This window comes from Ochotona curzoniae, unplaced genomic scaffold, assembly GCF_017591425.1.
Source record: "Ochotona curzoniae isolate NIBS_2020 unplaced genomic scaffold, NIBS_Ocur_1.0 contig_3520, whole genome shotgun sequence".
Taxonomy (NCBI): Eukaryota; Metazoa; Chordata; class Mammalia; order Lagomorpha; family Ochotonidae; genus Ochotona; species Ochotona curzoniae.
Genome location: NW_024465894.1, coordinates 15575027 through 15590587, shown reverse-complemented (window position 1 = coordinate 15590587; position 15561 = coordinate 15575027). Strand labels below are relative to the sequence as shown.

At 48.2% G+C, this 15561-nt stretch overlaps 1 protein-coding gene across 1 annotated transcript in view; it reads left to right on the top strand.

Annotated features, from left to right (window-relative positions):
- The window catches only part of KIF3B (kinesin family member 3B), a 37645-nt gene that overhangs the window by 18260 nt on the left and 3824 nt on the right, over positions 1 to 15561 (top strand). The window contains exons 2-8 of the mRNA XM_040981654.1: positions 3501 to 4967; positions 7129 to 7230; positions 7561 to 7683; positions 7779 to 7897; positions 11228 to 11341; positions 11834 to 11939; positions 15125 to 15303. Of these exons, the coding sequence (XP_040837588.1) occupies positions 3564 to 4967; positions 7129 to 7230; positions 7561 to 7683; positions 7779 to 7897; positions 11228 to 11341; positions 11834 to 11939; positions 15125 to 15303 (2147 nt within the window). The 5' untranslated portion in view covers positions 3501 to 3563. The remainder of the gene's footprint in view (positions 1 to 3500; positions 4968 to 7128; positions 7231 to 7560; positions 7684 to 7778; positions 7898 to 11227; positions 11342 to 11833; positions 11940 to 15124; positions 15304 to 15561) is intronic.

Below are 15561 nucleotides of genomic sequence, written 5' to 3'. Positions count from 1 at the left end.
GAGAATAAGAGAGGCTCTTTTATATGATGACTCACTCCCCAAGTGGCCACAATGGCTGGAGCTGAGCCGATCCGAAGCCAGGAGTCAGGAGCTTCCTCTGGATCTCCCATGTGCGTACAGAGTCCCAGGGAAGCACTTCAATAACAGCGTGATGGCCTTGAGACTGTTCATGAAGGACGTGCAATGTAAAACTAGAGAGGAAGTCAGAGGGGGGAGGGAAGGGACCTTGGGGAAGGGCACAGGCAACCTCAGAGCCTATGGAACTATATTATAAAACAAAATAAAATATTTTTAAGTGTAAAAAAAAAACACCAAAAAACAAACAAACAAAAAAACCAGCCAAAAACCTCTCTACTGCTTTCCCAGGCCACAAGCAGGGAACTGGATGGGAAGCGGGGCCGCCGGGATTAGAACCAGCATCCATATGGTATCCCGGTGTGCAAGGCGAGGACTTTAGCCACTAGGCCACTGTGTTGGGCCCTAATGATGGGTTTCTAAGAGAAATCCCCATGCTAAGATTTCCAGGAGTTTGGAAGCTGTAGATACCTTTTTCTTGGGCCAGTTTGTTCCTAGTACTTCCAAAAAAACCCATTTGGACATTCTTTCTGCTCCCTTATTTTTCTAACTCCAAATGAAATTCTTTTTCATTGATTTATTTTTAAAGGTTAACTTATGTGAAAGCCAGATTTTATAGAAAGAAGGAGAGAGAGAGAGGTCTTTCATCCGCTGGTTCACCCCACCAAATGGTTGCAGTAGCTGGAGCTGAGCCAATCCAAAGCCAGGAGCCAGGAGCTTCCTCCTGGTGTTCCACCTGGATACAGGGACCCAAGGATTTGAGCCATTTTCCACTGCTTTTCCCAAAAGGAGGGAGCTGAATCAGAAGTGGAGCAGCTGGGATGTGAACTGGCATCCATATGTAATGCTAACTTTGCAGGCAGAGGATTAGCATACTATGCCACAGCACTGACTCTACTCTTTTATTAATTTAAAAAAGATTTCAGTGCTAGTATTGTGTTGCGGATAAAGCCACCACCTATAATGGCAGCATCTTATTTGGTTGATGCCGGTTTGTGTTCCAGTTGTTTTACTTTTGATCTAGCTCCCTTCTAATGGCCTGGGAAAGCACTGGCAGATGGTCCGAGTGTTTGGGCTCCTGCCCACCCACACGGGGACCTAGAGAATGCTGCTGGCTCCTGGCTCCCGTCTTCAGCCTGGTCCAGCCCCTTTGGTCGCAGCCATCTGGGGAGTGAGCTAGTGGATGGAAGAGTTTTCTCTGTCTCTCTCTCCCTCTCTAAGTCTTCACTTTCCAATAAATCAATAAATCCTAACAAAAAATTTGATATCAGTTTTCTTGTTTACAGAGGTCTGTTAAATTTATTGATTAAATAAATACATTTCATGTAATGCCTTCTGCCACCTACTCATTTGAAAAAAATTCGCACATGTCACTTTTTGTTGGTGCTTTTAGAACTGAAAGTGTTACCATAAGCTAGAGAACTGAGACCATGTAAGCGAGTGATCAATTTCTGTCGGATACATCCAGCGGGGTAGCCGGGACAGCAGAGGCCTGTGGGATCCTGTTGCGATGAGGCTCCGGGAAAGAGCAGACGGACGGCCTCTCGCCCAGAGCGCACTCTCGCCCCCAGCGAGTCCTTGGATGTGCTTTCCTGCTTCCCTGATACATGGCGAACATCTGTGCTTAGTCAGCCTATTATCCAATTCAAAGTAGTGCTCCTTATCAATGTCTCACACCAGTGGTGCTTTGATCCTGGTGCCTCGTTGGCTCTCCTGGAACTCCCTGCTTACACACATGTGACATGAGTTGTATATCAAACCTGACCATTTACCCGATGTCTGAGCTGAGCTATGTTTGAAGTGTTACTTTGAATATGAACTGGAACCCTGGAAATAAACCTTGTCAGTTGCACAGAGAGCACTGCCCCCCTTCCCCCATTTCATCTCCTCCCCAGGAACCCACAGGGAAACTGGCAAGTTTCTCTCTCAGGCTCTCAGGGAGTGTTTGGTACTCTGTCTCTCTGGACCTCTGAGGCCACAAGGCCCTTGGTTCGCCTGCTGAGTTGCCCCTAGTACCACATCTAACACTTTACTTCTACTGATATTGCCTGTGTATCAAGCCTCCCACCATTTCAACCCTATTTGCTTGCTTGTTTTTAACAGTAGAGTCTGCTTTGGGGCTAGGTTAAGGTTCACAGCAAAACTGAGCAGAAGGCAGCTTTCTGTTTGTTTCCTGTCTGTCAGTGCAAAGCCTCCTCCATTATCAACACCCCTTCCTGGAGCAGCACACTTACCACCAGGGATGTGTAAGTACAGTGTCAGGGCCCAGTGTGATGGCCTCGTGGCTAAATCTTTGCCTTGCACGTGCTGGGATTCCCAGCTTCTCCACTTCTCTTCTGGCTCCCTGCTTGTGGCCTGGGAAGGCAGTCAAGGAGTGAACCAGGGGACAGAAGCTCTCTCTGTCTTCCCTTCTTTCTGTGTTTCTGCCTTTCCAATGGAAATAAATCTTCTTTAAAGAAGTATGGCGACACCTCCTCATTACCTCCTTTGCTTCTGTGAGGGTTTGTCCTTAGTGATGTAACTTCTTTTTGACACTATGTAAGCTATAGTATTCTGAGTTCCTCATCTGCTTTCTCTTCTTAACATATTGTTATATAGGATTACATTTAAACTGTGAACTCATTCCTGATAGCTCTGTAGGACTCCTCTGTACAGTAAGCCTGTGTTCCATGTCCATGGGTGCCGCCTCGCAGACCACAAATACTTGGAAAAAATCAGTTGTTCGTATACTGAACTTGGGCTTTAGCCTTTACCAGTCTCTAAATGATACAGGATAGCAACTATTGACACAGCATTTACATTTATTAGGTATAATAGATAGTATAACTAGAGATGATGTGAAGCACAGAGGGAAATGTACGTTTATTACGTGTAAACAGTTCACCATTTTATGTAAGGAACTAGAGTCTCTGCGGATATTGGTATCATTAGGAGGTCCTAGCACATGACAACGGGCAGCTGTACTACTGTATGTCCAGTGTATTTCGTGCCAGCAGGACAGTCTGTGGCTACCATCGATAGCACAATGAGCATCCTTGTATATACATCTCCGAATAGATGTGTGTCCATAGGATGCTTTCTCACAAACACAACTGCTGTGGTTTCCAGGTGCTCCACTCAAAGGTTGTGATGGTTCCACAGGGCAGGAAGTCACCCAGGCTTATGTGCAGTGTCTGGATGCTGCAGCCCGTGGTATGGAATAGCCAGTGGTTGACTGAGGGGATGACGGGCTGGCTAGCAGTCCTAGGGGACTGCAGTTTGTTGTTGCTGTTTTCTGAGCCCTGAGTCCCCTGAGCACGTGCAGCACAGTGAAGGCACTAAATGTGACTGTCAAAAGGTTAGCGAGACACAGATGCCTTATGCGTGTCCCCCTGCTGTCCAACAGGCCCCGGATGACAACTGTCTGTATTTTGCTTTTGTTCCAGGTCCTTAGCATCCGAGACGTCTTGGATTCGTAGCCCTCGACATTGCCCCAGTCAGAAGTCATCATGTCAAAGTTAAAAAGCTCCGAGTCGGTCAGGGTGGTGGTTCGCTGCCGACCCATGAATGGTAAGGAAAAGGCGGCTTGCTACGACAAGGTGGTGGATGTGGATGTGAAGCTGGGACAAGTGTCGGTGAAGAACCCCAAAGGAGTGGCTCATGAACTGCCCAAAACCTTCACTTTTGACGCTGTCTACGACTGGAACGCCAAGCAGTTTGAACTCTATGATGAGACGTTCCGGCCGCTCGTGGACTCGGTCCTGCAAGGCTTCAATGGGACAATTTTTGCCTATGGCCAAACCGGAACTGGGAAAACTTATACAATGGAAGGCGTCCGTGGCGACCCAGAGAAAAGAGGCGTCATCCCTAACTCATTTGACCACATCTTCACCCACATCTCTCGATCACAGAATCAGCAGTACCTGGTCAGGGCTTCTTACCTAGAGATCTACCAAGAAGAAATCCGAGATCTGCTCTCCAAGGACCAGACCAAGAGACTGGAGCTCAAAGAGAGGCCTGACACGGGCGTGTACGTGAAGGACCTGTCGTCCTTCGTGACCAAGAGCGTGAAGGAGATCGAGCATGTGATGAACGTGGGGAACCAGAACCGGTCTGTCGGTGCCACCAACATGAACGAGCACAGCTCCCGTTCACACGCCATCTTCGTCATCACCATCGAGTGCAGCGAGGTGGGCCTTGATGGTGAAAACCACATCCGGGTAGGGAAGTTGAACCTTGTGGATCTCGCTGGCAGCGAGCGGCAAGCCAAGACCGGCGCTCAGGGGGAAAGACTGAAGGAGGCAACCAAGATCAACCTCTCCCTCTCGGCCCTGGGGAATGTCATCTCAGCCCTGGTGGACGGCAAAAGCACCCACATTCCATATCGGGACTCAAAGCTCACCAGACTCCTCCAGGATTCCCTTGGTGGCAATGCCAAGACGGTGATGGTGGCCAACGTGGGGCCCGCCTCTTACAACGTAGAGGAGACTCTGACCACTCTGAGATATGCCAACCGTGCCAAAAACATTAAGAATAAGCCAAGGGTCAACGAAGACCCTAAGGATGCTCTCCTGCGGGAATTCCAGGAAGAGATTGCTCGGCTCAAGGCCCAGCTGGAAAAACGATCCATTGGCAGGAGGAAGAGGCGAGAGAAGCGGAGGGAAGGTGGTGGTGGGGGCGGGGGTGGGGAAGAGGAGGAGGAGGAGGGCGAAGAGGGTGAGGAGGAAGGGGATGATAAGGATGATTACTGGCGGGAACAACAAGAAAAACTGGAGATTGAGAAGCGGGCTATTGTAGAGGACCACAGCTTGGTTGCAGAGGAGAAGATGAGGCTGCTGAAGGAAAAGGAGAAAAAGATGGAAGACCTGCGGCGGGAGAAGGACGCAGCTGAGATGCTGGGTGCCAAAATCAAGGTACTGTACCCTTCCTGAGACCCTGGCCCTTGCTCGTGCTGCCGCTTTCACCAAAACACCTGCCACGAGCCTGGAATCTGTCGACTGTCTAGCAGCTCACAGTAATACAGTGCTCGGCAGACATCTGTTGTGTTAAATCCAAATTAGGAAAGTCATTTTTTTTTTTCCAAATAAAAAAAATATTAAAATTGCGGACAATGTGGCATAGCTGGTTAAACCACTGCCTACATTACCTACATCCCATATTGCAGTACCAGTTCAAGTCTGGGCTGCTCCATTTGTGATCTAGCTTCCTGCTAATGCGCACCCTTAGAGGCAGTGAATGAAGGCTAGAGCAACAGGTCCCCTGCCACTCCCATGGGAGATGGAGCTCCTGGCTCCTGGATTTGGCCTGGCCCAACCTTGGCTGGGAGTGAACCAAGGGCTGAAAGATAGGGGCTGAAAGATATCTCTCATTCTCATTCTTGTTCTTGCTCTGCTTTTCAGTAGTTGAAAAATTAACTGTATTCCTAACACGTGAAATTACAGAGAAAAGCTACGGAAATTCAAATTCCAGTGTGTATAAATAAAATTTCATTTAAAGTCAATTTAAAAACTAAAATTGTATAATAATGATGAATACATAGATGTGGCATAGAAGTAATGCCCTTATACCACCTCAACTAGTATAATTTATGAGCTGGAGGAATAGCCGTATCTTTTTTTAATGTCTGTTTATTGTCATCTACTTGAAAAGGAGACAGAAGAAGCACAGAGAGAGAGAGAGACATCACCTACCTACCATTCATTTGAAAATGCCCACAATAGCTGGTGCTGTGCCAGGCCACAGACCTCCACCCGGGTCTCCTGTGTGTGTGACAGAGGTCCAAGCCCTTGAGCCATCCTCATCTGCACCCCAGGTTGCGTTAGCAGACCACATGGGAAGCCGAGCTGCTGGAACATGCACGAGCGCTTCGGTAGGGAATGCAGGCATCCTGATCTGCCATGGTACACGGCCCATCCTGAGCACCCACCTGTAGACACTCCTCTGTCCCCCATCCCCAGAGGCCACCATCAGCCCAAATGTGGTGTTTACTATTTCCTTTTAGTTTTACCATATGCAAGGTTATTCTAAAAGATTCATGGAAAATTGCATATTATGAAAAAACTGCACAGATTTTATTTAAACATATTTGTTTGAAAGAGTTACAGGGGGGAAGTGTTGTGGCATAGAGCGCAAATCTGTCACTCAATATGCTGGCTTTTCATATAGCCGCTGGTTCACGTCCTGGCTGCTCACTGGCTTCAACCTGGCCATTGGAGCCGTTTGGGGTGTGAACCAGCAGATGGAAGATCTTTCTCTCTTTATCTCTAGGTGTAACTCCAACTTTCATATAAATAAATCTTTAAGTGGAGAGAGAAAGAAAAATCTTTCATGCACTGATTTATTCTCTAGATGTCCGCAGTGGCCAGCACTGGACCAGGCTGGAACCAGGAGCTGCATCAGGGTCTCCCATGTGGGCAGCAGGGACCCAAACACTTGGGCCATCTTATGTTGGTTCCCCAGACCATTAATGGGGAGCTGGATGGGAAATGGCACAACTGGAATACAAACTGGCACCCATGTGGGAAGCTGGCATTATAGGCGGTAGCTTTATCAACTCTATCCCAGTTCCCCCTTTTCTTTCCTCTTTCTCTTCTTAACTGTTTCCTAGTTTTTAGTTCAGCTCTGTGGCAGTCTCCCTTCCAATGAGAAGCTTTCTTTGACTCCCTCCAAAAAGTCACTCCCTGCAGGGAGCCTGTCTCATTAATTATGAGCTGATGCTGTGTGGGACGTGTCTCTGTGCCCTGGGAAACACAGGAGTTTTGTGATGTGCTGGTGGTTGCATCCCCAGTACCTAACCCGAAGAAGGTCTGTAGTGTGTTCTAGTTGGAGTTCACACCCTTTCGAACAAACCAAAAAGATTTTTTGTGAAAGCTGGAATTCCCATATGCGAAGAAGGTAAGGCCTGCCCCGAGAGAAGGCAGTGCAGAGAGGAAGGGTCCAGCTGACGGCGATCAGTTTTCACCAAGTCTGACTGCTTTGGCTCAGTCCTATGCTCTTCCTCCTTCCAAGGCTCCCCTCTGAGTGGGGTCCTGAGGGAGACTGTTCACAAAGTGGATTTTACTGTTTCTTCCCCAGGCCATGGAGAGTAAGCTGCTTGTTGGAGGAAAAAATATAGTAGATCACACAAACGAACAGCAGAAAATTCTGGAGCAGAAGCGACAGGAAATTGCTGAGCAGGTAAGTCCATTCTCTTCCAGGGGCGGCAGACTGGGCTCAGGTGTGTGTGAGCTACAGAGCAGATGTGCTGTGACGTTCAGTTCTCTGTAGAGGGAAGGAGAAGATGTCTCACGTGGGTGGGAGGCTGACTTGAGGGTGCTTCGAGAAGTTTTGTGGAAAAAAAAAATGGAACTCAAGGACAAAATTTATTTTGGTGCAAAAAAATTTTAAAAACCCACGCATAGATTTTACGTAATACTCACTTCCCATGAACTTTTTTGAAGGTCGTTCATGTTATTGGGTAGACCTAGTCTCAAGGGCAAAGCTGATGAATTTTGTGATGTTGCTCAGAAACGCCGGGAAAGAGAAATCCAGCAACAGATGGAAAGTCGAGATGAGGAAACTTTGGAACTAAAAGAGACGTACAGCTCATTGCAGCAGGAGGTGGACATCAAGACCAAAAAACTCAAAAAGGTAAGGAACAGGGAAGAGGACGTGGGGGGCCGGCAGGGGGGAGCTGCGTCCTCTGGCAGGGCGCCCTCCTCACCTGCCGCCCGCCCTGCTTGCAGCTCTTCTCCAAGCTTCAGGCCGTGAAGGCCGAAATCCACGACCTGCAGGAGGAGCACATCAAGGAACGCCAGGAGCTGGAGCAGACACAGAACGAGCTCACCAGGGAGCTGAAGCTCAAGTACGCCAGCCAGGGCCTGCATTCCGTGAGAACCGTCGTGGCGTTCTCAGGGCCCCTGCCAGCTTCTCCGGAGCTCGTCTCCCACCCCGTCTGGCTTCTCTTTAGTTCTGACATTGGTTTTCCATCCCTGGGTTGCCTGGGTTAGCTGGATGACTTCGTCAGGTGATCTCCCAGTTCCCTAGAAGCTGTTAAAGGGTCTAGAATTTTATTACAGGCTTTCGTTATAAAGATTTTCTGAATGCCCTAATAAGCACCCAGAGAGACCCCATCACTCAGACTCAGTGATGAACAAGATTACATGGAATTTTCCTTTCTTTAAGATTTATTTCATGTGTTTGGAAGGCAGTTACCAAAATAGGGCAAAACAGGTTGAGATCTTTTATCCACTGGGCTGCTGCAACAGGCAAGGCTGGGTCAGGCTGACGCCAGGAGCCTACAACTTCATTTAAGTGGGTGGCAGAGCCCTAAGCAGCTGCATCATTTTCACTGGCACAAAGTAGGGAGCTACGTTGGAAGTGGTGCAGCCGGGACTTGAACTGGTGCTCTTATGTGATGCTGGCCTCGCAGGCAGCATCTTCAACCCTTTCCATTAAAGGGAAACTTTTCCAGAAATGTGAGTTTGGTGCAGCAGTGAGGATGCCCCTTGGGACACAGGCATCCCATTTGTTATCAGAATCCCAGCTCTGTGTTTGATTCTAGTTTCCCCTAATAGTGCACCCTGGGAGGCAGCCGATAGTGGTTCCCTTGCTGGGGTTCCTGCCACCCATGTGGGAGATTCAAAACAACTTCTTGGCTCCTGACTTCAGCCTGGTCCAACCCAGTGAAAGGGAACCAGCAGATGGACGATCCTCTCTGAATTCTCTGCCTGAGAAACAGAGAGAAGATGGAAGGGACAGATTTTTTAAAAAAAGATTTATTTATTTTTATTGGAAAGTCAGATATACAGGGAGGAGGAGACACAGAGAGAAATATCTTCTGTCTGATGATTCATTCCCCAAGTGATTGCAACGACTGGTGCTGCGCCAGTCTGAAGCCAGGAGCCCAGATCCTCCTCTGGGTCTCCCACATGGGTGCAGGGTCCCAAGGCTTTGGGCCGTCCTTGACTGCTTTTCCAGGCCACAGGCAGGAAGCTGGATGGGAAGCAGGACTGCCAGGATTAGAACGGGTGCCCGTATGGGATCCCGGCACGTTCAAGGCAAAAACTTCAGCCACTAGGCAATGGTGCTGAGCCTGGTACAAATTTTTTAAAAGACAAATTTTAAAAAGATTTTCAAAAAGATTCCTTGAATGATCAAGTTTTAAATTTGGAAAGGGGGGTCTGGCACCATAGCTAAAGAAACTAATCTTCCTTCTGCAGAGCGCCAGAATCCCATATGGGTACCTGTTCCTATTCTGGCTACTCCACTTCCCGTCCAGCTCCCTGCTTGTGACTGGGGAAAGCACCAGAGGATGGCCCAGGTACTTGAGACCCTGCAACCTGTGTAGGAGATATGAAAGAAGCTCCTGGCTCCTGTTTTTGAATCAGCTCAGCTCTGTCTGTTATGGCCATTTGGGGAGTGAACTGGCAGATGGAAGATATTTCCTTGTCTGTCTCTCCTTCTCCCCATGTAAATCTGTCTTGGATAGAAATAAATAAATCTTTAAAAATACTATTAAGTTTGGAAAGGAGATCTTAAATGTATCATTCAGGCCTCCTTGTAGGTATGTGTACTTTGAAAAAAAAATCAAAATACTAATAATAGTTATCTATGGATGGCAAAATTGAGATTACTTTTACTTTTTTTTTTTTTTAAAGATTTATTTTTATTATTTTTTTATTGGAAAGGCAGATATACAGAGAGGAGAGACAGAGAGGAAGACCTTCCGTCCGATGATTCACTCCCCAAGTGAGCGCAACGGGCCGATGCTATGCCAATCCGAAGCCAGGAGCCTCTTCCGGGTCTCCCACGCGGGTGCAGGTTCCCAAAGCTTTGGGCCGTCCTCGACTGCTTTCCCAGGCCACAGGCAGGGAGCTGGAAGGGAAGCGGGGCTGCCGGGATTAGAACCGGCGCCCATATGGGATCCCAGGCGTGCGAGGCGAGGACCTTTTAACCACTTGCGCCACCGTGCCGGGCCCGATTACTTTTACTTTTTGTATTTTCTAATGAATAGGTAGAAACTTGATATTCAGAAGAAAACCAAGTATATGTTATAAAAATGATTTCTGAAATGTCATTTTTTGGTAAAGATTTATTTATTTTTATTGGAAAGTCAAATATGCAGAGAGAAAGAGAGATAGAGAGAAAGATCTTCTGTCTGCTGGTAGATTCCCCTAATGGCCACAACGGCCAGAGCTGTGCTAACTTGAGCCAGGAGCTTCTTCAGGTCTCCCAAGCAGGTGCAGGGTCCCAAGATGTCACATAAAACAAAGTGAAGATTGTATCCTCCAAATATCTTTAACCCCTAAGAAAGCGATTTTCATTGTTGCGTCTTTTTTTTTTTCTATTAGAATAAATAATGAGTCAGCCTGTTTCTATACCTTGTTGGTGTGTGTCCTGCTCCCTGCTCTGTTGCCTGTGAACGCCCCTTTGGCATGGGCAGGCCCTGGAAGGGAGGGCAGAGATGATGGGACAGGAAACAATGGTCAGAAGCCGTCTGCCTCTCCCCGCGGCCTCGTAGTAGCTGTGCTTCCTGGCAGGTGTCGGCTGAGACCCTTCTCAGAATGGGCTGTGTTCACAGTCTTGGGAGGGATGCGGTCCTTTCTTGTCTTGTGGATCACAATGGGAAGTTTTCTAGCTCGAGCAGCAAGGCTTAGACAGGAAGAAGGCAGTTTAATTTTTAACCAGCCCTTTAGCGTTTTCAAATGTGATGACCCGGTTTAGCGGCTCCGAAGAGATGCCCTCCAAGAGGTGTCTCACACCTTCATGGCCACTGAAGAGTGAGGGTGCATCACAGTGTCTCTGGCTATGAAAGATCCAATGGCCTCTAACATACACATGGGGTACAGATGTTCACTCAGCTGTCGAGCAGGCCTCACTTCCATTCAGTCCATTCACTTCCGCAAGCTGCTCCTCCCTGGGCACAGGGGCTCACTCCCTGTGCCTGGACTGACCAGTACACGCCTCTTAGATCTGAGAGTGCTGCACGGCCCTGTTCATTTCAGGAAGGGGCCAGGTGTCCTTCATGTCTGTATTCCAGCTCCGTGTATGATGCTGGGACTGTAGTACCAGCTCAGAAGAATATCTGCCGAGTGATTTAATTCTTCCCTGTTTGCTTTATGTGAGACCAGATAGTCACCCCGCAGTATGTGTTCTTCATTTGTATTCACTCATGTCGCGTGTGCTCCTACAGGCATCTTATTATAGAAAACTTTATCCCTCTGGAAGAAAAAAGCAAAATTATGAATAGATCCTTCTTTGACGAAGAGGAAGATCATTGGAAATTACATCCAATAACCAGACTGGAGTAAGTCACTATTGGCTTTTGGTAGTCTGTACAGTGGGGAGGAGGGGGAAGAAGGTTCATGAGCAGATCTTGGCCAGGAGCTATGGTGAGAATAGGTTCGTTAAACTCAGAGCCAGTTGCATTTTTGCCTGCATAGCGGCTAGAAATCCCACAGGTAGAAGTTTGGTGAATGTGGTGTTAGAAGTGGGGAAGCTTTCACTGGTAAGCTCACCTTTCCTGGGTCCCTTTCCCCAGCCATCCAAGGAAGCATGCTAGGCCAAAATAAGCACTGTCTAATGTGTCTGTCTGGGTCGTGCTGGGAAGGCGAGGAGCACTGAGGGCCGTGCTCTGTGTCTGCCCAGCTGGAAAGCAGCTCAAGCAGAAAACATAGGCAGCTCTCATCCCACTCGTGTCAGCCCTCAGACCAGGGAGTGGCTGGCTTCTGAGAGCCCTGGTCCTGGGGCTACAGGACACAGTCCAGCCGGGCCTTTAACCTCTGCCATCCATCTCCAGGAATCAGCAGATGATGAAGCGACCAGTCTCTGCCGTGGGATACAAGAGACCCTTGAGCCAACATGCAAGAATGTCCATGATGATTCGACCAGAAGCCCGATACCGGGTGAGAGGACTGTCGGCCATCCTTCTCTCTCTCTCTCTGTAACGTTGACTTCTGGATATATAAATAAATCTTTTAAAAATATTCTTTAAAAAAAAAAGATTAGAAAGTATGAGATTTGGCACGTCAGACCTGGGGAAGGATGGGAGTACAATTACTCTATTGTTAGTGGCCAGTAGCCATTGACAGTAAACTTCCAGGTGGCTCTGTGGGAAGAATAGGAAAAACCTCAGTGTTACACGGTGGGCGATGGACGTATGCTAAAGAACTTTGACTGTTTCCATGGAGCATTATATGTGTCAGTCGTGGTCGCTTGAGGTGACATAAATTGGGGATTCTTTTAGTTGCCTGAAATATTTGACAATAAAGATGCCATAGAGGGGCATTTGGCTTTGTAGTGAAGAATCCATGGGACAGCTGTAAAACAAGTAGAACTGGGAGTACGTATGTGAATTACAAAGTATGGTATAAAATATATCAAAGTATGAACTGGTTAGTTCCTCTTGGTGAAAATATACTCAATTTTCTTCTTTTTTAAAACTTTATTTTAAAGGCAGAGAGAGAGAGAGAATGCAGGAGGCAGGTAAAGAGAGGGAGAAATCTTGTATCTGCTGGTTTACCCTCTAAATGTCGAGGCCAAAGGAGGATTCTTCTTTTTTTTTTTTAAAGATTTATTTTTATTATTTTTTATTGGAAAGGCGGATATACAGAGAGGAGAGACAGAGAGGAAGATTTTCCGTCCGATGATTCACTCCCCAAGTGAGCACAACGGCCGATACTATGCCGATCCGAAGCCAGGAGCCTCTTCCGGGTCTCCCACGCGGGTGCAGGGTCCCAAAGCTTTGGGTGGTCCTCGACTGCTTTCCCGGGCCACAGGCAGGGAGCTGGAAGGGAAGCGGGGCTGCCGGGATTAGAACCGGCGCCCATATGGGATCCCGGGCGTGCAAGGCGAGGACCTTAACCACTTGTGCCACCGCGCCGGGCCCTTAGAAGCACTTTTCTAGCAGTTTCACTGGGGGTATATCTTGCTGAAGCCAAAAATGTAATTTTGAAGCCCACAAATCAGGATTGGCGCATTAGCTCAAGAGTCTAATCCTGCACTTCAAGTGTCACCATCTAATTTGGGTGCCAGTTCTAATCCTGGCAGCCCTGCTTCCCATCCAGCTCCCTGCTTGTGGCCTGCAAAAGCAACAGAGGACGGCCCAAAGCCTGGGGACCCTGCACCCACATGGGAGACTCGAAAGACGCTGTTGGCTCCTGTCTTTGGATCGGCTCAGCTCAGGCTGTTATGGCCATTTGGGGAGTGAACCAGCAGATGGAAGATCTTTCTCACTTACTATATTTTCTTCTCTCTGTAAATCTGGCTTTCCAATAAAAATAAATAAATCTTCCAAGAAAAAAAAAAAAGCCCACAAATCAGATTATTTATGGCCTTCCCAGGACTGGCCTCATCCAAACGCAGACTTTACAGCTGTGATTGTCAGGTGCTCTCAGCACTGGTTCTACTGCAGCAAGGATTTTATGCACTCGTTTAGCATCTAGTACTCATCAGTAGAGCACTTCCTTTACCCACATTTCTCCTGCAGTGACCCCCCCCACTCCACCCTACTCCATCCGGAGCCCTGAGGCTGGATTCCACTAACTGCAAAAAGCCAGCGGGGAAGGTGGCGTATGGCCATGAGTGCTCTCCCCGCCCCTCAACAGATACTCGGCCTCACACCCCAAAAGGGTTCACCACAGGTTGTCAAGTGATGAATTCAGCCTACAAGGCCGAGCATGAGGTAGGGCCAGTCTGATCTTAGTACTTATTTTAACATTGGTTTGAAAATCAGAGAGACAAAGCAGACAGTAACATCCCATGTGCTGACTCACCCTGCTCAGATGGGCCCTCAGCCAAAGCCAGCAGCCAGGAACTCCATCCAGATCTCCCAAAAGTGGGAGAAGACACTAGGTACCTGAGCCGTCACCTACTGCCTTCTGGGGTGTGTATCAGGAAGCTAGAAATGGAACTGGAGACAGGACTCTAGCCAGGTCCTCTGAACCATGATGCACCTGACTCAGGCTCTAGGCAAGATGCCCACCTGTATTCAAGATGAGATGGCATTGTAATACTGCAGATTGGACACACTGCCTACAATGCTGACATCCCGTGTGTGTGCCAGTTTGTATCCATGCCCAGGAATCTTTTAATATTAGGACACTATACCTTTTTAATTTACTGAAAATTTTCTGATTTTATATAAAAATTTTTTATTGGGCCCGTCTGCAGGCTCATGGCTAAAGTCCTTGTCTTGTATCCACCAGGATCCCATATGGGCGCCACTTCTAATCCCGGCAGCCCCACTTCCCATCCAGCTCCCTGCCTGTAGCCTGGGAAAGCAGTCAAGGACAACCCAAAGCTTTGGGTCCCTGTGCCTGTGTGGGAGACTTGGAAGAAGCTCCTGGCTCGTGGCTTCGGATTGGCTCAGCTCCGGTCGTTGCAGCCACTTTGGGAGTGAATCATCTGACAGAAGATCTTCCTCTCTGTCTATCTGACTTTCCAATAAAAATTTAAAATGAAGAGTTCTTCATTTTACTGGCTAGTTCCCCAAATGGCTCCAGTGTCTGGGACTGGGCCAGACTGAAGGCAGGAGCCAGAAGCTTCTTCCAGAACTCCCACATGGGTACGAGGGCTCAAAGCATTGGGCCATCTTCCACGGCTTTCCCAGGCACATTAGCAAGGAGTAATTGAAAGGTAGCATGCAGTGCTTGAATCAGCACCCGTATGGCATGGCAGTACCTTAGGCAGCATCTTAACTTGCTGCTTCACAGCGCAGGCCCCTCCCATCTGGTCTTAGAATGTGTTTCCTTGCCTTTGTGTGCTGCCGTGCACACCCTCCCCATACGTGTCCCTGGAGTGCCTCCTCTGCGCAGCTGCTGTAGTGGTGTTTTTCTCATTCCATTCTGTAAGTTCAAATCATCTGTAACAGATGAATTCTTACTAGAAGAATAGAGAAAAGTGTAGAGAAAAAAAAAATCACCTGCCATTTGCCAGGAAAAAAAAAATTACAAAGCTGTATTCCATGTTCGAGGCAGGTTCTTGGTAGGGTCAGTGTGGTGGCTTGCAATTCTGCTCTCCAGCAGAGGCTGGATCGCCTGTAGTCTCCGTACCTGGTCGGAGGCCAACTTAGGTGGCTGTGTTTCCGCAGGCAGAAAACATTGTGCTGCTAGAGCTGGACATGCCCAGCCGGACCACCAGAGACTACGAGGGCCCGGCCATTGCCCCCAAGGTCCAGGCGGCGCTGGATGCGGCTCTGCAGGATGAAGATGAAATCCAGGTGGATGCTTCATCCTTTGAAAGCACTGTGAGCAGGAAATCCAAGGCCAGGTAAGTGCTGCTCGGTGACTGTGCTCCAGCAAGGACAAACCAAGGCAGGATGCAGTGAGAATGCCCCTCTATGTGGGAGCTCCTTGTGGAACGTTGGAAAACGTTGCATTGATTCATTGATTCCACAGCTATTTCTGTGTGAGACACTGCACCTGGCCTACAGAATTCCAGAATACCTAGTGCACCCTGTCTGCACCTGTTAGGTAGAGTCAGTTCTTCAGTTCTTACCAGGGGCCATGTGCTTTAATACCTTCACAA